General features: G+C 39.7%; 1 protein-coding gene across 1 annotated transcript in view; it reads right to left on the minus strand.

Annotated features, from left to right (window-relative positions):
* KCTD3 (potassium channel tetramerization domain containing 3) overlaps nucleotides 1–23542 on the minus strand; it is a 48452-nt gene that overhangs the window by 14184 nt on the left and 10726 nt on the right. Inside the window, exons 3-10 of the mRNA XM_066611709.1 lie at nucleotides 21244–21289; nucleotides 17191–17264; nucleotides 16336–16394; nucleotides 16113–16193; nucleotides 13817–13957; nucleotides 10467–10557; nucleotides 9716–9906; nucleotides 3719–3834 (exon numbers count right to left, since the gene is read on the minus strand). Coding sequence (XP_066467806.1) covers nucleotides 3719–3834; nucleotides 9716–9906; nucleotides 10467–10557; nucleotides 13817–13957; nucleotides 16113–16193; nucleotides 16336–16394; nucleotides 17191–17264; nucleotides 21244–21289 — 799 coding nt within the window. The remainder of the gene's footprint in view (nucleotides 1–3718; nucleotides 3835–9715; nucleotides 9907–10466; nucleotides 10558–13816; nucleotides 13958–16112; nucleotides 16194–16335; nucleotides 16395–17190; nucleotides 17265–21243; nucleotides 21290–23542) is intronic.

Consider the following 23542-nt stretch of genomic DNA (forward strand, 5'->3'; position numbering starts at 1 on the left):
AAAATGGTAGGGGAAATTACAGTCCCAAGAGTCATTATGAAAGTGGTATGATGAATACTTAATTGCCTACTACTATTACTTCATTCAGAAACAATAAAAATATTTATATCCATTTTTAAGGTCACGCAGAGAGCTCATTTTCCTGTCACCCACATACTCGTAATACATAAGCATTCAATATCTACAAAGAAAATGGATAAGTTGTAAAACTGGCTCCATTCATTGAATTTGTACTATTCTTACAAGTCAAAAGCACAAGTCTAACAGAATGAGACAGAGCATGGTTTTCAAAATAGCTATGACAGAAAATAGTATTCTAAAAATAAAGTACACATGAATGCCTCCTAATCTAACTGCCACTTTAGGTGCTAATTGTAAAAAAGGTTTCATGCACTGAACTCAACTAAACACAGCTGGATGCTAAGCAGCACAACACGGTTTTTAGCACTTGGTAAACCTGACTATGAAGAATTGTTATAACATCTAAGCATACAGCTGCGTTTAACGAAAACAATATTTTAAGATTTTTTAACACTGTTTGTTTTCCACAATATAACTGTAAACAGAAAAAAATCTTACATGACCAATATTTCAAAGCTTTGACCCTCCCCTCCCAATTATCTTTCATTTATTCTAATCTGTTAGAATTTTCTTGGTTAATATCAATAACTTTGAACATTGTATACAAACTCTCATTTGTCAGCTCTCTACATCTACCTAAACCAGTGTTTCTCAACCTGTGGGTCAGGACCCACTAGGTGGGTCGCGAGCCAGTTTCAGGTGGGATCCTATTCATTTCAATATTGTATGTGACTGCATTTGGGGAAATGTTACAGATCTGTACTTTGAACAGGTTACTATGTATATGCTTTTAACAATGATAGTAAATGGGACTTACTCCTGGGTAAGTGTGAGTAGGATTGTTAAAACTCTTCCTGCTTGATGATGTCACTTCATGACATCACTTCTGGTGGGTACTGACAATTCTCATTCTAAAAAGTGGGTCCCTGTGCTAGAAGTTTGAGAACCACTGACCTAAACTATTAAAAGATATGAAATTTCCAGAAGAACCCATGTCACCTAGTCTGCCCAAATCTTAGGAAGATAATGCCAAAAAGTACTTAAAATGAATAGCTGTAATACCACCTTAGGCGTAATTATATAAACTGTACAGACAAACAGTTTATGCAGGGAAGAACTGCAAAATAAGTGGTGACTTCCAGCACTCGGGTGACGGGGAAAACCAAGAATGGGCCTCATTAGGTGATTCAAGAATCAACAACTACAACAACCTGCATTGGTACTTTGCTCTTTTGTCAGTTCATATAACCAAGCAACATTTCTCCACACCCAAGCCTCTTATTAAAGTCCAGCTCTCCCTCCAGAAGACTTCAGCTGTCCTTCCAGGGAAAAGTGGAACTTAGTGCTTTCCCTAAGAGTGCAACAAGTATTCGAAGACACTCTACGTTTCCTCAAGATCAAAGGTCATTCAGTATGCTATTAAGCTTCGCAGGGGTGTTATCAATTCTGTTCTCAGTTGAATGTGTCTAGATCTTTGAATTCCTTACAAGATGGTAGGCCTTTTCCCTGCAGGCCAACAGCTCTTCTCACCATTTTCTAGTGGAGAAGTGCTTCTCCCCCTTTACCTTATTCTTCAAACTTACATCTCACCCTTTCTTCAAGGAACACAAGGCAGTGTGCATGACAACCTGTCTCCCATTTCCTTCACAATTCTGTGAGGCAGATTAGGCTAAGACAACAGTACTAAAAGTGCTGACCTCTGTGCACTGAAAATGGCTTCCCCGGTACAACCAAAACAAACCATTCCACAGGGGAATAACTAATCTTCCATCCTGATCTTCCCCAAACCATGCACCTCCCAGTTGCATCTGACCAGAATTCCAGGCACACAGTTGGCTAAAGCAATGCATCATGGGAGTGACTGGCCCACGCGTGGTTTGGGGGAAACTGGAACAAAATATTAGCAGTTCCCCTGCAGAACAGTTTGCCTTGGTCATGCAACAGAGGGGTAAGCATGTGAACAGATTTGGCCTTTGAGCGGTGGTTTAACCTGCCCTGGGCTAAGAGATTATCATTGGCCCAAGATCAGTTTCATGGCTGAGTAGGGATTTGAATTTGGGTATTCCTGGTCTCAAACAGCCACAGTGATTCTTCATTTTCTGTTCAAATAGTAGAACTTTAAACTAGAACAAACAATCACTTCAGTCTGTTAAAAAGCACATTAGGTACTTTATAAACTAGGAATATCAAGAACTTTAAGCCAATTCAAGAAGGAATCTTGCATATAGGTGGAACCTCAGTATCCACTGAGATTTGAATCATGACTGATACCAAGGTCCACATTTAAATGCCTTGTAACAAGGAAAAAAGCACCAAAATCCAATTCCCCACCTTCATATTGCTAAATAATTATAATTTCATTCCATTAGATTCCATTATTCACCCCATCTAGTGGCTGAATGCAATACAATGTCTATACCAATTCACTCTGGGGTGACAACAGAGGAGCAAGAAACCTGGAAGTGTGTCTTTTTTCTCCCACTGATTTGGTATCCACAGGGGGTTCCAGCACAGAACCCCCAGTGGACAACAAGGCATGACCTGTATATAGCAAGTCATAAATGCATTAGGTCCCCACTGTGCATACAGTATAATATGTAATGCAGGGTATATACACATATGCCTTCTGTGACATCACATGCCTAATGCCACTGTCTAAGCTGCTGGATAATAACTTTAATGAACTTTTTAGGGGGTGGGCGAGAGGGATAAGTAGATGATGTTTAGCAGTACATTAAGACTGTGAACAGAACAGAAACAAAAGCAGACATTTTAGAATAACTAGTGTCTAACACAGGTTATGATTGTTCTTATGAATGTAAATTGTATCCTAGAAGTGTTCAAATTGGACTTTTAAAGAAGATTTTAGCTTTTCTGCCTCTCAAACATACTAGGTCAGCTTTCAATACATAACAAAGTTACTGTGTTATACCACTTGGCCTTCTGCATTCTCACAGTGTTACTCATTGGCATGACTGTCACTTACGGGTAAAATCAGAATTTATTCAACCAGTGCTGTGACAGCCACAGGAGTCAGCCTTGGGTCACTTCTGCCTCTCGAGATTTGCAAGGCAGCCTCTTGGATTTCATTACAGTGTCTTTACATTGTGCCACAGAGACATTCATCTGGCTGTGTTACAAGGTTTGTTTCTTGCATGAATGCCCAGCTCTTCCCTCAGTCTTGTCTCGAATCCAAGAATCTCTATTCCCGTTGTCAGAATGCATAATATATAAAAATCACAAGACATTTGAGAATAGAAATATAAAACAAATATCTCTGAGGCACAATGCATAGTGATATCAGTTGAAGTGCTTTCAACTAGATCACAGCATTTCCAGATTCCAATGAATCAACATTAAAAAGCCCCACTCCTGTCTCAATGTTGGAAAGAATTAAGCTGACATGCAAACAACTGCAGTCAAGTTTAAGACCTTCAACCAACCAATAAATTTAAGTTTAAGAAATAACCAAGGCATTAACCATTTAAAAAGTACACCATTTTTATTTCATATTATTTTAAAATTTTTTACTAAAAATGTAAATCCCAGAACGTTTCTGAATTTATGACCTAGGAACTGATCTCCTTTTTGAATCTTTAAATAAACTTGCTGCTATAAACATTTCTGTTTAACGTACCTGCCAGTGTTGAGTCACAGCATTCCATACTCCCACTTTCCCTGTATGACTAGTAGCCACCAACTGGTTACCAATGAAGAAGAGAGAATCTACAGGAACTCCAAGACTGAATATTCCTAATTAAAAAAAAGATCTTTTAAAACTAGTTTCTAGAGTAGATGTGATAAAATGAAAATATATTTCAGACTACAAAAAGGTTTATGTGCTTTCAATATAGCTCTTGAGAAAATATCAGAAATTATCAATACATTCTTCTGCTCTAACAATTCCCAAACTAATCGTAGATTGGAGCGTTGTCAAGCCCTGACAACAAACATTGCTCAAATGAGTGTAGAGTCCCCAAAGTTGTTGTTAGCTTCTTGGAAACTGCAACTTTAAATGAAATGACTTATAACAAAACCAATTTTACCACAGGCTAATTGATATGTACATGCATTTTTAAGGGTCCCTGCACAACACCCTATGGGCCCAGCTCAGCAGCCACTTCTACTCCCAGAAGAGTCAACTGGAGGCTGCTGGATCACAAGGCCTGCTGGGGCACTCCCTTCCCAGCTTGCAATGATGATGACGACATGTGCACCAAGGCCTGGCATCCCCAGATGACACTGGCAGAGTAGGACATGCAGTCCTGCCTAGTTCTCAAGTTGCAGAACCCCATTGAGCAAGGCACACTTGGCAACACTCCCATTCCACAGGAACAGGAAATGGGTGGGACACAGAAGTGGGAGGTGGACAGGAGCAGGACCCATCTTTGAAACCACAACTACTGGAAAGTGTCTCATCAACATTATAACAAAACACCATTTAGTGAGGACTTCCTGTATTTAAAATAGCCAATGCAAGATTCATTGACCCATCTCTGAACTATTCTTTAACCACCCTAGCAGGCAAGTTGAAGAGCAAACATGTTAAACCTTCTTACATGTATTCAGCTAATTGATCTTGATGCCTGTGCAATTGAGTATGAACATTTCTGGAAAAAAAGTTGTCCCTTTTTCATATATAGGTGTGTTTCCTTGTATCTGCAGGGGACCTGTTCCATGTCAATGTTGTTTAGAAGTTTACCATAGCTGCCTGCAGCCTGCCTGCATGTCATGCTATAAGCTTGCATGCTTATACTGATTTATTTTACTATGTAAACTGCTTTATGAACTACTCCTGCTGAAAAGAGGCATATAAATATTCTTAACAAAAGGAAGAAACATTTTGCCACAGTAAGCCTCTAAACTCTTTTCATAGCATGAGCCACATAGCATTCATGATGCCTTCAGAGAGCCGGAAGTGATGTCAACAGGCAGGAAAGGATGTCATTAAACAGGCCATAACCAAAAATAAGCACTTTTTCTACTTAGGAACTCATTAGCAGCAAATGACAAAGAGAAAATATATGAATCTTGATCATATTTCAAGACACGGGACAGCCCAATTTTCATGCGGGCTGCCCTTTCAGCAGTAACGCTTCAGCACTGCTCAGCGGCTGAGAACCTGAGAGCCAGATAAAAAGCTTATGTGGGCCGCATCCGGCCCCCAGGTCTTAGGTTTGACACCCCTGCTCTAAGCAATGTTAATGGGTGGGGGGGGGATCAGATCTGCATACCACTGAATTCGCAGATATGGGGAATGCCTGTGGTCACAGTAAGTGCTTTGTGCTCATTACGCCCAATGGATGCTGCTGATTTCACTTTGCACTTCTAACTGCAAAACTGTTCGACTGTTGATTAGTTGGTCGATTCAACTAAAAGGTCCTCTCTTCTGGGAGTTTTAGCAGCAACATGTACCAGACAAGACACTATAAACTAATTCATGTACACTTTGTTGCAAATTCTTTCCACCTATAAAGGTCAGTAAATTATCTATGAATTGTAGTCAGGTTTGCGGCATAAACTGTCAAGGTTCATTAGCTGATTACTTACATTAGTATGAACACAGACTATAGTAGAGAGTTGCAATACATCTGGACTGGAGAGATCTTACACCTAAATTATTTTCACAGGGATAACTTGACAGAATCCTTGCTAGCCAACTCAAACAGATCAGAGGTAATAAGTTCACAGCATAGGAGAGGGCAGAAGTATTCTACCAAGGGATCTCCATAGTATATTGTTATTATTAAGACCACTTAAGAATTAATCTTGCAGTGGAGAGTCATTCAATTAAAAATACTTTTGTATCAAAAGTTCAACATAAACCTTTTGAAGATGCTTGAAATTTCAACACTAACATTTTTGACAGCAAGCTGTGACACCGGGAGCGGGGAGAAACCATTTTAAATTGGAGGGCAATGACCCGCTAGATTTTCTGGAAACAGCCAAGTGACTTGGTGCATAAAGTGACTTAATTATAATGCCAAATAATTTTTCAGGGCACATGATAATCTCCGATGCCAACTATATTTAACAGCAGGGTGCATAAAAGTAGGCAATAATAAAAAGCAGAGAAACAACTAGAATTGATTACTCTGGAGAAGGACGAGGTTCAGGGAAATCAAGGAAGACAGCATGAATAGTCTGAAGGAATTTAAAGTGTCACTCCTGCTTAGGCTCAACAATCCTGACGGCCGTCCACAGGGAAGAGGATGGTATAAGTAATGACAGGTTCTTGTCTTAAGGGGCCCTCTCAGTAAAATATTGCTTATAGCAGCAATCCAGTAGTGGTATCTTATGTAAGTAATATTGAAGGGAAAACAGCCTCTGGGAGAGCTCGATCATAGAGATGCCAGCCCCTGAAATTTTCCATGGATGGTGTTGTCAGGTTCTGAAGAGTGTTTGTAACAACAAATTGTTTCTTTTGCAGGACATGAACAAAGCACTACCTCTCTATCCCAAGGCAGAGCTGCTAACGTTAACCTTTGCAAGAAAAATGGGCTCGTGAAGGCCTCTGAAAGAGAAAAGAATCTGGCTGGTTTACCAATCATGGTAAAATGGACGGAATCATCGTTTGGGATACCATTAATTTTAATACATTCATAATTTTATAAAAATGCAACATACATAATAACTATTGTCCTAAACAAAACCCTGCTTACTCAATTGCGGTTGATTTTGGTTTTAATAGTTTCAGGAATTTTTAACTAATCAGTTATCACTTTAAAAACATTGAGTTTCATTTTTAACATTTCAATTAATGACGTGCAGAGAAATCCTGATTTTGGCTACTAGGAAGTAGAACTCACTATGTAAATTGTGGCTTGTTCCCAGGTAAGTGTGCATAGGATTGTGCTGTCAGACTATTAAGTTCCAAATATTAAGGATTTGCAAAGCATAAGGAAACAGATTTCCAGTTTAGTAGTTACTGGATCACTTACTGGCGGATTGACATCTGTTGTATTGAAGAGTGGGATGTAACATCAGGAACCAAGCTGAGATATAATTTTCTTACTATGCACTCTTTCCATGAGTAAAATCAGCACCCATTTAATTAATATGCAAACTTATTAGTGATGCCATTCTCGAACCAAAGTCCTGTATGTACATGGAGTTTCTAGCTGCTTCTTTGACAGGAAATACTTCTATTCTCTTCTGCTCTATTCTGATTTGCAGATAAAACCAAGATCATTCAGTTGAAAGAATTCTTCGATCTGACGGTTAGGGAGTACCTACACTGTCTGTTCCACATTCAAACACATTTTTACTACAAGTGATATGAATGACATACATAATGTCAGAAAGAGTGCAGAACTCTTATTTAGGTGTTTTTAGAACATGCTCGTTTAATACTGAAACCTAATTTATGCTTGCAAATTTTTGGAATAATTATGAATGTTTCCTGAGTGATCCCGCAGTTGGATGGAACGTAAGTGCAAGTGTCAAACAGGAGCTAAAGAAGTCAGGCTAATCAGATAGGTTAAGAGCGGAACAGATAAGAGCATAGGGGGCTTCAGTTGGTGCAGACAGCTGTGGCTTGGCTGTGCTGGAGGGAGATACGCCAGAAGAATTTCCTAAACTAACAAAGAAGGTGAGGGGAAGGTGGGCACACCGTCTGTCCATTCACCTAGTTTTGGGGGAGCAGCTCCACTAGCAATGGGAAGGGAAGAGCAAGCAACAGCTGCCTTGACCAAGGAAGAGGAAGCTGGAAAGGGAACTAAGCAGTAACATCTAGAGAAGGGGAGGAGCCTTTGCCCTCCTAGCAAGTTAGAGCAGAAAGTCTAGGGAAGGTGTTGCTTTTAACCAGCCAGCAGAGCACACTTCATTCGCAACTATGCAAGCAATTGTGGAGTGGACTGGGCAGCAGCAGGACTGAAGAGAATTGAGCCCTACCTTCGGTGCTCTGAGTTGCACTCTTCTTTATTGCTCAAGTGAACCTTGGGCCTCTGCTCCTCTATATTTACCTTATGCATAAGGAACCTTGCACAAGAAGGCATCATTTGCAATGCATGCAAATTTTTGTTTTGTGAGACAGGCTGGCTGGCACAAGCCTTTGCGTGCAAGGGTGCCTATGATGCTTTGTCAGGGGCTGCATTCCGTTTGCTGGTCTTGTGCACGACACTTTTGCATGTTTTGTTGCACACCCTGTATGTGATGTGCTGTTTATGCTGGCCAGTGTGCAGGCAGGCCCCTTTCTTCCTACATTGAGTCAAAGGAAGAATAGCACTGATGCAATTCCCTAACATGTACCATTTACATACATTCTTATGACAGAACTATTCTTAATTTATATGTTCTTGAGATATATGCTACTTTTCAAAAACATACCCCTTGGAAAAAGTGAAAGGTGCCTGCACAGGAAAACAGAAGGCATGTAGCAGAAAGTAATCCATTCATTCCAGCTCTCTATTCCAACTGGCACAAATGTCTCTCTAACAGAAAACAGGGCCCAGTAGCTCCAAGTATCCAGGTTTTTTCCAAACTCCCAGCATGGATGGATCATCGTTTGTTTTAAAAAAAACAGGCTATTCCTTCTATCACTGAAAATATCTAAACTGAGAGGTGTGGGTTTTTTTGTTTTGAAAAACTCATAAATGTTGCACTCTCTCTCTGTACTGTCATGGTGCAGTAGCTAGAAGCCTCCTGAAAGGTTTCTACTTAACTGTTCTGAACCATAGACTTAAAAATCTTCTATTATACTTCAGAACAGTGTGAATATTCAGTTGACTTAATTAAAGTCAACCACGTCCACCAAAATATTGATTCCCTCAGGGCTTTAATTACTTGAGGGCAGTGGACAAATTCACTCTTCCAAGTATCTCTTTAAACATACAACTAATTTTAGAGAAAATTATGCATCAAGACACTACATCTACGCTACTGAGTAATTTAAATCTACAGTGACAGCCCTTCATAGCTGGGGGAAACAGTGTGTCATTCTCATTATACCATTACTTAAATGCCTCTTTTGAAACTCAAGAGATTCCTTGTACCATACTCTCCACCCCTTTGGAGGCCACGGCTGATGCTTGGCAGTATGTATTTTAATAAGCAAGACAAGCTATCAGTTAGAGTCTGGAGTGAAGTATTAGGCTTGTTCATATTTATACAACTTCTGGTAATGTGAAGCCTTTGGCTCTGGAACTGTCTGATGCCCAATGCTAGCTATCTCTGCTAATTTCTGCTCAAAACATTATTTGTGACAAAGAATTGCCCTTTTTTTTTTTAAGGTTGTCAAGAGGAGACCTTGGGAAACATAGCTTTTAATAAGAACAAGACAAGCTGGCAGTGATTCCAAACAGTCATCTCTCATTCCCACATTCAGGTTCACCATATAGAGCTGAAGTCAGTCAAACAGAACTCCTTTCTACTCATTATCTCAACAGTGTTTCCATAAGTATTCACTAAATGACATATACCATCATCAACCCATTAAGGTAGCTACGTCTTGTAGAGCTTATCTTTTTTCTTATTAGGAAACTCTCCTGCCATAAGAGACAGGTAAGGAATCAACCACATGAAGAATCAAATTTAGGTTTCATTTACTGAGGGCAAATTTTTAAACAAGCAGCTGTACCATAATTATGACAACAGAACTGACGTGCAAGCTACAGAAATGGAAATTTATATTCACCTATTTCACTACCACTGCCACCATCCTGAATGCTCCATAGGATGATACTGCTCTCAGAGGCAACAGCAACCATTTTATCTTTGTCTCCATGTGGACCACCAACAACTTTGGCATTCAGAGCCACACGTTCAATAGTCCAGTCCAAGTATGGACTTGTGAACACCTGTTGCCATCCAGAGGATTCTTTGATTCTGAGGAAAATAAATGTACACATGAAACCAGTTTCTAGAAATAAGCATTCCAAAATATACTCAAAATTCAGAACAAACCATAATAACCCCAACTCTAGGGAGCAGATGAGATCCAAGCTCTTACAGTACAACCCATTGTTTGCAGAAGCTCCATTAGTGCATGCAGGGAATCAATTTTTGCTGATCTCCTTCCCTCTGCAGTTCTGTGCCTCCTAAATCTGCCCCTTGAGCAAATGAAAAAAGCCTTTAGGATACAACCTTCTACATCGTAAAAGACGATAGAAATAAGACCTTCTGGGAAATTTCTTATTTCTATCTTATCTGAAGTCTTTTGGAGGGAAAATGGTCATAAGAGCGAGATCATCATGCCTGATCCATGGAAAGTGGCATGCTTTGAATATTTATTAGTTATAAAGTTTTCCAGTCATGGAACGTATTTCCAATTAAACACAATTTTAACACTTTTCAGTAACCTAGGATAAGCTGTCCTACGAAACTCTGTCCTGTGAAACAAGTTAGAAATATATTAAAAAGTAAAAGGAAACAATAGAAAGTTTTACCTGTAACAAACTACAAAATGGGCATATGCAGCTACAATCCAATTGTGATGGCCAGCTACTATCAAAACTTTTCGTGGATCCATGGGAAACCCTAAAAACAACAAACATACACACAGTAAGTCTCAATAAAGTTATTGATGGTCACAGGTACTGACGGTCCAAGTACCAAGCTTGTGGAGGCAAGATCTACCTCCCATCTTACCCAAAGGGTGCACATTCCTTCTCCTTTGAGCTCCGGCAACAGAAAAAGGGACAAAATTGCCTTGCATACCCAGGAAGGAGTTCCAGAAGATAGGATCAAATTTTGGATTTCTCCCCCTGGTGGGACAGAGCTTGAGAAGCACTGCCTTTCTCAAGTATGCTCCTGTGGATTTGGGGGAAGTGCTGTTTTTGTTATTGATAACAATAACATTCCATTTTATCATGTTACATTTTTTCCATATGGTATTATCCATTTCGGGTGTACTTGCAATGGCTTTGGAAAGAGCTAGAATTTTCCTTCAAAATTCATGTAATTGCACTAGTAATCCAGATTTTCACAATAAAGGCAACTTTCAGGAACAAACTGGTATGGATAATGAGGGAAGAGTGTAGCTAGTTGCATGCTGTGACCAGCAGTTGGGCTCACTAAAAACCAATTTTCCATTTCCTCCTAACTCATTAGAGCAGGGGTGCTCAAACCCTGGACTGCGGGCCAAACACAGCCCAGGAGGAACCATGGCCCTCAGTGACTCTCCAGACCATGGCAGACTTAAGACCGGTCTTGCCACTCTGCAGCAAGTGCCAAAGCCAGACATGCAAGGTCTAGGCTTGCAGAGCTCTGCAGAGTGTTCTTCAGTGTTCTGTTAGTGGAAGGAGTGTTCCCGTGCAAACAGCCCAAGTAAGGGATCCTCACAAAATTCCCACCCCATGAAAGCCTGCCTTGTTTGCTGTGACAAGTCACAAAGCCTGCAATGCCTTCTTTGTACCATTGGGGTGGGCACTTGAAGAAGATCCATAACTTGGGCCAAGAGGGCAGTGTTTACAGTGAAACCAGATGGAATGGCTTAGCAGCAGAGCTAGCACATAACTTCTACCTCCAAGAAAAAAGGGAGGGGTATACATGCTCTTTTCTCCCCTCCAGCAGGTAAAAACTTACTCCCCACTTCTGCATGGAGGACCAGGACTCCCTCCCCATTCCTGCACATAGGAGCATTTTCTTTTCTCTCTTTTTCTTCCCACCCCCACTACTTTCTCCCTCTCTGAGTCCTGGTTTTTAGATCCAACTTTTGCAATTCTTGTTCTTCTCTTTGCCTTCTTTTTTCATTTCTGTGGTTTAGTGAAGGGATGGTGAGAAAGTGAAGTGGGCAGGGGGTGAACAGGAAGCTTCTGTGTGTGGAATGGAAAAGGGAATGAAGCCTTTTGTGTGACATTGCTTCTTTAACATTTTCGGGAGGGGGGTATGGAAACCTTTGTAATTCCCGAGGAAGAGGGAAAAATAGACCTGCTAAGAATCTTTTCTTCTCCCCACTCCTCCAGGGGAAAATAAAGGAACTCCCATTCTTCCAGGCATCTCAAAGCCAAGTAGGAGAAACTTGTTTCATTCCCCCCATCCCCACAAGACTGTTTTCAGTATTTACTGGATAGGTTCTGATCCATTTTGTTGATGGACTGATGGGGTGGAAGTAATTTTCCCTAAATGCCCCCTCCCATCTAAAATAGTTCAGTTTTTTATTGCAGCAGCCTTTCTGAGAATTGGTAGCAAGAAGCTGTGGCAAACCAAGGATAGCAATTTCTGCTCATTTGGTTAATAGTTGATCAAGGAGTGTATGGGCTGGCTTAGCAGTCCTTCACAGGTGCATGAATATGAATGGCTGCTTTAGTTTGAAATCACACGTGAAGAAACAAATGATCTTTATTTCAGCTTTAAAAGATTAGGAGTTCGCTGGGGGCCACAGTTTTGTGCACTCTTTTTTTTTTTTTTTTTGCCATTTCAGTAGCAGTCTGCTTGGCTTATCTCTGAAAGAAGATTGGAGTTTTTTTTCAGTTCAGTAATTCTGCATGGGTCACTTTTCCTTAGGAATTTGTTTTTCTGAGGAAACTTTAATGCTCTCTGGTGGAGGTGGGAAAAATATTTCTATTGGGGAGAAACTGGCAAAGTGATCTGTGCTGTGCTGCCTCTCAAATTTATTTTTAGGGAATTTATTTTTCAGGGGAAAATTTATTAATGTTGCCTGGTGGAGTTCTAATACATTTATTTAAGTTTATTCATTTTTCCAACCCTCAACACCGTGCCAAATATATGATGCTGCCCTAGTGGCAAAATGTTTGGGCACCCTTTCATTACAGCATTGAGAATACTCAAATTCAGAGGGGGGAAGAATGCAGAAACCATAGTTTACACTTCAGTGTAGAAAAATTCTGCCTAAAATACAGTAAACAGCATTGAAATGTGTTAATATTTGTTCCACCTCCACTTGCAGTTTTGAATGCTTTGGGGAAAAAAATGTTTCATATGCTTCCTTGCAAAGACTGGGAGTGCAGATGGCTTACCACAACCAAACTGTTTTTCATTATATTAAGAAATAGTTAACAGAAGGAGAATTACTAGTACTACTACTGCATGTAAACATATATGGGAGCCCCATATCCGCTGACCCTGCATCTGCAGTTTCAGTTAACTGCAGATTGGGGTTGTGCCCCCCACGAGCCACCCACATGCTTCCACTCACCCCTGGAGGGTTTTCGAGGCCCAGCAGAGACCTCACACATCTGCCCGCAGCCTCTACCAGACTCATTTCCACTTTTTCCTGAAAAACCAGAAGTGACAGTTTTTCACCTCCTACAGGCATTCTGAGCCCAGCAGAGGATGAGGGCATATGCGCATGGACTCTGCTGGGCTTAGACATCCCTCTGGAGTTGAGGGGAACAGAGCTCTGGAGAGTGGGGGGAGATGTCCCCATATATGCAGATTCATGTACCCATGGGAGGTCCCAAAACAGAAACCCTGCGGATATAGGGGCATGCCTGCACATGGTTCCAATACGAACTGTTTCTGCTGCAAAGAAACCCAAGTTGCAACTATCAAACATTTCATGCAATTTGGACATTTCTTTCTCTTGACACAATACTTAACCAAGTTGCAACCCAAATGTACTTGCAGCTTGTGTATAAAGCCTTCATTAGAGTTGGCTCGAAGACTGTATGCAAAAGGATACAATCTTCAAGCCAAATCTAGAAAAAAATAATGGTTTTCAAAGATGGAATTCAGATATCAATGTGAGAGTCAGTTTAGAATTTTTAGAAGTATCTTATGGCTGCATCTAAAATCACAAACGTACCCCCCCCCAAATGAAAATGACTTTCCTTACCTAGCCTGACCGTATCTTCTCGAGTATCTGCAAGTGAAGGCTGTACACCCCCTGCTCGGACCTCACCTTCAGGGCAGTTCTGAGGTGTTCCAACATCAGAAGATGCCCCAGGAGAAGTGCTAATCTTACGACTTGGAATACCTAAGAGAAAGAGGAGTTTCTTTGAGCTGAGACAAAGGCTGCTGTGTCTTCAATGGCTGTTAAAATACATACATGTATTGTTCAAAATATTAATAGCCATTCTTTACAATGTTAGTGTACAATAGAATCTTTTCCTGTTCATCTTCATCTTATACGACATAACAAGTTCAATGGGAAATGTCAACCATGCTCTAAAGCAGCGATTTTTAACCTTTTTCATCTCGTGGCACACTGACAAGGAATCAAAATTGTCAAGGCACACTATTAGGTTTTTGACAATTGACAAGGCACACCATGCTGCGAGTGGGGGGTTCACATCCCCACTGACCCTACTAATAAATTATCTTCCCCCAAAGTCTTGTGGCACACCTGTGGACCATTTGCAGCACACTAGTGTGCCACGGCACAGTAGTTGAAAATGGCTGCTCTAAAGGTCAGAAACCACTGATCTAAAAAAATAAGCTCTCTCAGTAGTCCATGAGCAATAAATTGCAGCCTTGTAATTTTTAAGTATTCACATGGTTGTACTCAAGAGACTGCAACCCTATACAGGTATGCGTTGCTTAACAACAGAGATATTAAAACCCAGTTGATAAGTGAATCCTTACCTTTGTGTTGGTGATGGAGGCCCCAAAGCCCTCTTCCAGGGTCAAACCGGCTCTAATTCAGGCTCAAGTGGCCTCCACAGGGTTCAGAATGGCCCACAGAAGCCTCTGAAGACTACTTTTGATCTTTGGAAAGTCACTTCCAGTTTGCTTCCAAAAACTGGAAGTAGCTTTCAGAGGCTTCTATGGGCCATATCAAGGCCCACAGAGACCACCAGAGCCTGGATCAGAGCGAGTACAACTTCGGAACAGGCCTCTGGGGCCTTCACCACCAGCACAAAGGAAACCAGTTAGTAAACAAGCGGAAGCTAATAAAACAGACCATCATATACGTGGTTCATCATTGGTCAGAACATCGCTAAGTGATGTACAGTTCTACACTCTTACCTGGGAGTAAGCCCCACTGAACTCAGTGGGATTCACTTCTAAGTAAGCATGCACAGAATTGTGTTTTTAATGGGTCATTGCATTTTCCAGTGCAGACCCACAACAGCTCTTCCAGCTACTGTGCAGGTCTTCTAATACAAGATGAAGACACCTCACATGCAGCTTCAAGGCAAAACAGTAAGGCAGACGAATGATTTATTTCCAAGGTTGATAAACTAACTGCCTCCAATCCAAGCTCTGAAATATTTCAACCATGCTACATTATATCCACACCTGAAAGAATCAACTGCTTGTAATCTCAGTTTCTGCACCAAACCTAATCCCAGGAAGTCTACAATAAAGTGTAGTATTTCAAAGGTTGAGGGAACTGGGTATGTTTAGCCTGGAGAAGAGAAGGCTGAGAGGATTTCTGATGGTACTCTTCAAATATATGAAGGACTGTCATATGGAAAAAGGAACAATTTTTTTCTCAAATGCCTCCCAGAGTATAACTAGGTACAAACTGCAAGAGAGGAGATACTAGATGGACAACAGTAAGAAATTCTTGATGGTAAGGAGGTGGTAGATTCTCCCTTGCTACAGATCTTCAAGCAGAGGCTCAACAGGCACCTGCTGAGATGTACTAGGAGGATTTCCTGCTACAGGCAGGGGGATGGACTAGATAACCTTGTTGATCCCTTCCAGTTTTAGGATTCTGAGATTTTCAAAAGACAAAGAATTCTGGGGTACAGCATTTAAATAACAAACCCAATAAGGTCTTGCAGTGAACACTTTATAGAGGATACCTGTGCCGGTCATATCACAATTGTGAAATCTCCTAGGAATGCAGTTCCCAAACTGTGCACCCTGACACCACAGGTCACCACAACAAACCCAAAGGGGCACCGCAGGAAAGTTGAAAGGTACTGTGGGACATTTAAAGGGAAATATGGCAAAGGGCACCACGACAACATTGCAACTGGCCTTCAGGTGCGGTGAAAAGAGAAAAATTGGGAACCACTGTCCTAAGGTCATTACAATTAGAAGAACATAATTGACTGGCTGGTTCAAAGTACAGCAGTCCAATTAGCCACAAAAAGCTGAAAAGTCTCACATATCTGTTTAATATGAGCTTTTCAAGAGTTTCTTCTTGAAGTTGCTGATACACAAGTGGATACACATACTTGGAGGGGGCAGATATCCATGAAAGAGGACACTGCCACAAGATGAACGCTCTAGCTCCTCACATAGCAGCAATCTTCTTACTGAAAGAAAAACAGGTTTGAAAAATGTTACATTTGACAGACAAATTGCAAAACACCAACATGTACAGAAAACTCAGATGTGTCTAAGATACAACTATGTATGTTCTGCTGGTTCACTAAATTCAAATATATATACACTTACCTAAAGGTGTGATTCCATAAAATTCTGCTTCATGTCTGAGTACATTAATGCTTACACCCCTGAAACAAACGAACAAAAACAAACAGGTATCAAATAGGAATACTTTTTGAACATGACATGAAATATTTCTTAGAACAAAAATTAAATTTCTAAAATCACACTTGTTTCTTGAATGAAGTTTCATGTTCACGCCAACAAAATAATTTGACCAGAGCGCTGAAAATGTGCTATTGAGAAGCAGAAGTCTCTACACAAATACAATTCTTTCATATTTCTTATAATGAAAGAATCGGGAATCTGGTGCACTGAACCTCTGTTCTTTGCAAAAAAAGTTTAACCTTTGCTCCTACAAGCAGTTCAAATCAAAAAAATAAGAAAATATTATACGGTGTACATGACAGAATACACTGACTAAGATTTCAGTTCAATGTACAAAGAACTGGGTTCACAGTCAATGGTTTGGATGACTCTTACAGTATCTCAAAGTCATTTTGGGATTCGGCTTGGGGACTGGATTCCTGAACTGGATTAGAAAAAAACTGCCCTACACAGCACGAGCTACAGCTTTTGTGGAGATCTCAAAAGTCAAATGGAATGTAGTCTAAGACCTGACAGTGAACTGAGGGTAATCCATGGGTCCATCTAGAACTTCCACAGAAATCTATCTCAACATGGAAAGTGGATTATTTTGCAACATTCAGGTGTTAGGCCCTTCCCAAAGTACATATATAGTATATTGAGATTGATTTTTAAAGAGATCTACAGTAATGTTTTATAGTGATTTTTAACTATAAAAACAAAACACTTTCAGATGTGTTTTCAAGAGAACACTGATATTAAAGTAAAATTTCTTACCGCAAGTCTAGCTCCTTTGTTCTAAGAAAATTTAAAATAGGTGCAAATGCAGCAGGATCTCTATCAATAAATATCTGTAATGAAATGATACCTTATTAGTTCTCCGTAAGTATTTTAGCACACAAGTGCAATTTTGCCCATTATTCACTTAAGTACCATTGATTTCAATATACTGTATCATATACTACAATATCATATATACAATATGATTTAAGCATATACTGTACTTAATTCTACTATTATAATAAATGGAATCCAAAACAGTTTAAATTGGCCTTGTTTGACCTTATAGGTATACAAAAAATAATCCAATACAAAAAGAACCTAGCCTTTAAAAAAGCACAATTCCTAACTCTGCAAGCCATCATACAGCAGCAGCATTTACTACAACCTTAATGGGGCTGCTAAAGTAATACTTCGACCTCAGGATTCCATCCAGGGCAAAACAGTGCTATCTAGAAATGAAACTAAAGTTAAACATTACATGCTTAGACATATCTAATTGAACACCATTGCTCTGGGAAATTCTCCTCCAGCTCAGAAGTAAAACAGGATTCTGCATGTTTGCAGTTACCTCATTTACTCTCATTAATTGCGGCAAACTGTGAAGGTAGACCACCCAAAACAAGAAGCCTGCCCTTTCATAAGCAACATCTCAAATTTAGCTCAATTATCTTGATTTTTCTTGTGAATGTTTATATGGTTGAAAAGCCCATCTAGATTTAAATCCTTCTTTTGTTCCTGGATGAGTGGTTGGGGGAGAGATAGATATAAGATGGATACAAGAAACTTTTACTGGAATGTTTAAAATCCAAGCAGTATAAAACAAAAGATTGAATGGAGGTATACATGAATCAAACAGTTCACCTCCAACCATGACCAAGCAGGCCTTGCTGCCATGTATCAACCATAGAAATACATCTCTTAATTATCATATTTATATATTTGGCCACCACCCCAGAAACATCTTCATTTACCCCACTATGTACACAATTTTATTCTGGTCATTCCGACCCCAGAGAGTGACCAACATTGGTGATAAGTAACTTATACGAAGATCCCGATATATTGGGCAATATAATAATATATGAGCGAGTGTTTCTATATTACCCAGCCTGCATGGGCAAACTCTGTCTGCTGCTGGAATACCTCTATATCTTCCAAATAACTGCTCGGATGGAATGACATTACATCTCGCTAGGGTAAATGCCCTTCGTTCTTGGAGGCTTTCCAAGAAGTCCAAATACATAGGCTTCCTTCCGGGTAGAAAAGAAAGAAAAGTAATGAAGAGCAGAGTTTGAAGGCATTGCTATAAAGGTCCTGCTGCTTGAAGTCAAGGAGCCTTTGTTTCAAGGCTGTATAGGCCTGTCCTGAGGGTAATGCGCCTAATAAGTTTGAGGAGAGCCCCATAGAGCAGATTTTCTTATTCAATAGAGTTAAGCCTGAGAAAAGTGAGGAATCGGTTAAGAGACCCCATATCAGGTTAGCTTGATCTGACTGGTGATGCACTCTAAGCCAATATCTAAAAGTTCTAAGCCATGCCAGGGTTTTCAATCTGTGCTGTCCCAATTCCAAACAAAGAGTTGTATAGGCTACACAGCCCCTAGGATCTCGCGTAAAAACATCGCCTGCACTCTCTCGATTGTGCAATCAAGCGCTGATAACCAAACTGGAATGCCATATAAGAGCTGGGAGACAGTTTTTGCATTAATGGCCAGCAGTGCAGCTGGGATGTAAGAGTTACCCCTGGTCAAATGGAAGCGCAAGATCGCTTGGGCTGTAACCTTGGGCTAAATTCACTGCCATTTTGCAATGCATTGCCCAAGAATGCTTATGATGGAAATAAATCCCTAAATATCTGAACTCTTACCTGTTCAATAACCTTCCCTTCAAAAGACCAATTGCGAACCTTCCAAGATTTGCCAAATACAACTATCTTAGATTTGTCAAAATTTAGGGGTAGCTCATTTTTCTTAAGATAGTCAATACAGCAAGTTATCAAACATCTCAGACCTACCTTCGAAGCTGACAGTAAAATCATATCGTCAGCATATAAGAGAAGCAGTATATGTTTGGAGTCTATTTTGGGGCTGTGGACATGGATCTCTTTAAGGTGTTTACTGAGGTAGTTTATAAATAAGTTAAACAAGGTTGGAGCCAGAATGCAACCCTGTTTCACCCCCTTATTAACAGGAATTGGCTCTGAAAGGTCGCCTCTGAGGGAGACTCTGACCTGGCAACTATTATCTGAATATAACTTCCTAATTAGTATGAAGAGTCTTCTATCCATTTCCAAATGGGAAAGTTTACGCTACAGAATATCTCTAACAGTGTCAAATGCACCCTTTAAGTCCAAAAAGGCCACAAAGAGATTGCCATTAGCCCGGGATGACTGTTGTTAAGATGCGAGAGGACCATACAGTGATCCAAGATGGATTTTCCTTTTCTGAATTCCACCTGTTCCGGGCCCAGGATATCATTCACCTCGATCCAATCCAGTAATCTAGTAGCAATAAAAGTTTTGCACACATCTTACCGATAATTGAAAGCAAGCTAATGGGTCTGTAACTTCCTTATGCTCTAGTATCCCCCTTTTTGTATATTGGTATTATAATGGCTTTAGACCAAGCCTTAGACATTTGGGCTGTTTTACCCACCAGAGTGAAGAGTTAGGTAAGAAGTGGAGCCCACAATTCCGGCTATGCTTTTATCAGGTCAGGGGGTAGCACATCAGGGCCAGGCACCTTACAAGCTTTTAGTTGACTGATAAGGTCCATGATTTCAGTGATGGAAACCGGTGGCCACTCAGGTATATTGTCAAGGGAGGGCCCATCCAAATAAATGGGTAGCCTACTGTTCTCATAGAAAATTGCAAGAAAGTGCTGTTCCCAGGTCTGATGAGAGATCACCAATGGATCATGCACTTCTTTACACGATACACCCACCAGGACCTTCCAAAATTATTTGCTATTATTTGGGGGAGAGAAAGAGGGAGTTAACTTCCATGGCTGGTAAATGCATTTTGGGAGTCCATGACCACTGATTTCTGTGCATGTCAAGTCATTTTTAATCATGGTTTTAGTTTCACCTCCAATTATCTAAATAAAGGATTTAGATAGATAGATATATGAGAAATGAGAAATTAAACCATTAGATTTTTCATCTTCAAGCATTTTACAGCTCTTTATGCTTACTAACTCAATTTTGGGTCCACACAGCCAAGTACCATTTTGTAACAGAAAATATGTATTTGGATATAATAAAAAGATCAAGTTTGGGCTATATTTATTAAAACTGAGAAACAGGTTTGAAAATACTGTCCTGAACGTGGCTGATCTAGCTGGGTACCAACATCACAAAGTTCTTAAATATTACCATCTCCTATGTCAAGTGGTTCTCAAACTTTTTAATACTGGGACCCATTTTTTAGAATGATAATCTGTTGGGACCCACCAGAGGTGATGTCATTAACATGGAAGTTATGTCATTGCGGGAAGTGACATCATCAAGCAGGAAAATTTTTAACACCTCCATATGATCAAATCAATTAACTAAATTAAAAGATTATAATAAATATGTTTAAAAAACTATTTTTTAAAGAAAATGAAGAACACTCCTAACTCTCCCATGCAGTTGCTGATCTGATTTTAAAAAATTCCCCAAACATCCCAAAGGCTGCAATCCTATCCACATTTACCTGGGACTATCATTGTTAAAAGCCTATACATGGCACTCTGTTAAAAGTACAGATCCGTAACATTTCCCCAAACGCAGTCACATACCAATAGCATCAAGTCTATTAAAAATAAAGTACATATTGAAATAAATGGTGACCCACCTGAAACTGGCTCACGACCCACCTAGTGGGTCCTGTTTCACAGTTTGAGAAACACTGCCCTATGTTACATCAATTCATAAATCCTAGAACTTCTACATTTATATACATGACCTTGTATGAATGATACTGGATTCAACATACATCCCTCTTTAAGCCCCTGTAATAAAGGAATAAAAATGTACCTATTATAAGTAGTAAGAACACATAATACTCACAGCACCAGTTTCATCTTTCAGTGTTGAAATTCTCCCACTCAGTAAGCTGAAAAGCAAAATAAAGTTACATCTAACTTGGTAAGAGATGGGGGGGGGGGAAGCCAAGAAGAAAAGTCTTTGTACGTCAATTATTTTTTAATGTTTTAATAAACCTCAGAACAGTTGTAGTAGAACTCAAGTTAGAGGAAAGCATGGTACTCCAAACTCTGTGTTTCTTTCACAAAGTTCATGTAGGGCCATTTGCATGAGAGAGCTTAAAAAGCATTAAGAGCTTTTTATTTTTATGAACTGGAGACCTTTTTATTTCAAAAAGCTTTCAACTGTTGACAGGCTGGCTGGCTTTCCTTTTATATTAGAATCCATGGGGTTTGTTTTCGATTTTTAATCATTTGAAAACTCTTTAATTATTGTTTTTAATTGTTAATTTTGTATTTTTAATTGTTGTAGGCTGCCTTGTGTGCCCATGGGGCAAAAAGGCGGGATATAAATCAATAAAATAATAATAAAATAATAATGTTATTGCATTGCGGACCTTAACAATTTGATGGGTGTTACATTCAAATCAATATCCATAAGCATTTTTAACTGAAACTGCAACCAACTCAAGCAATGAAACCACAATTGCTGCTCCTTCTTTACAAAGCAAGGCCAGGAAAGGCAAGATTTGAAACACAGAGATAGCAGGAGTGCTGTGCTTAACCCCTTGGAAAAGCTGGTGGGAGGGGAGGTTAAGTATCCTTTGTGTTCCCACCTCACTGCAAATCTGCCTCTTTTCAGAGAAGGGTGAAGGGTTAACATGAGTTGGTTTCATAACAAGTACTGTAGTTCCTAGAGTGAAGTTAGTACTAGTGAGCATGTGTAACACTCATCAAATTGTTGTAGAAAAACTGAGCAGAAGGACTAGGAATAATGAAGACCATTATGCAATTGTGACCATTTCATTTCACTCTAGATTTCTTTGAGAATCAGTGGTTGATTACACCATGAGATACTAGAATTAACATAGCGTATCAGGAATGTTGAAAGTGGGCAAGATGTTTATACTTTGAAGTTTCTCTCAAGTGATTCTAATTTAGTACATCTTTCCCAAATATAATGTGGAAAATTACTCAGGTCTTTGAAGCAGCAATTGTGTCTTTATATCTCAAGAGGGCAAAAACACTGTTTCAATAAACCAAACAGACTAAATACTACCCACTCTTAAATACAGTCAAACTACTGAGAGTTTGGTGACAGTATTAAAGGGACCAGTGCTGAATAACTTTGCACCATAAAGAAATAACCTCTCCAATGGCCTATTCAGTCTCATTATCAGGGACTGGCAGGTCCATTTTTCTCTAGAATTGGTTGCCAATACATGTCCTTAAAAAAAAAAAAAAGAAGAGGGGGGAATAGGACATAATGGCAACTGTTTCAAGGAAGAACCCTACAATGATAGGTACACTATAGTAACAAAACGCTTAACTGTAGTGACATTTAGTAATGAAATACATTCCAAAACAGCATAAGTTATTTTCTCAGAAGGACAAAGATCTCAAAAGATTTCTTAAGGCTACTGTATGCCTTTAAAAACATGCAGTTGTTTTCAATAAATATGCGTATTGCACAGGAAAAGTTTGGACTATTCCTCTTTAGTCATATGTTAAGCCACATTTCTAAAGTGACAAACCGGTACTGTGAAAGAACACACTGCCAGCACAAACTGATAATTTTGTTTTAAAACATGCATGTTGATTATCAGAACTTTCTGGGAAAATAGTATTTTGTCATCCAGGCACAGAATATTGGTTGGCGTGAAGAAAAGTAGGAACCAAAGAATGTACAGAAAGCAATACTTGTATGCACAATTCTATGCTTGCGTACTCAGAGGTAAGTCCATTGAGTTCAATGAACTTACTCCCAGATAGTGCGTATAGGACTGAGCCCAAGTATCTCTTGCACCACTGTTTTAGAAGAGAGCTGTTTCCCACTTGAACTAGTTACAAGTTTTTTTATATTGGAAGATAAACAGCATTAGGAAAGGATGCTAAAACTTATTCAACATACTGAAAGGGCTGTAATGCAGTTTTAGTCCAATGTGATAGCATAATAGGACATTGCATAAACATTGCATTGCAAGGAACATAAACTGTGGCAAAAGAAATGTAAGAAGGTGATACTGGAGGCCAAGAGAGACTATCAGGAACACAGGGCCAGTAACATTAAGGGGAACAATAAAAGCTCCTTCAAATATGTTAGAAGCATGAAACCCGCCAGAGAAGCGGTTGGCCCTCTGGATGGTGAGGGAGGGAAAGGGGAG

This window comes from Tiliqua scincoides, chromosome 1 (assembly GCF_035046505.1).
Source record: "Tiliqua scincoides isolate rTilSci1 chromosome 1, rTilSci1.hap2, whole genome shotgun sequence".
Taxonomy (NCBI): Eukaryota; Metazoa; Chordata; class Lepidosauria; order Squamata; family Scincidae; genus Tiliqua; species Tiliqua scincoides.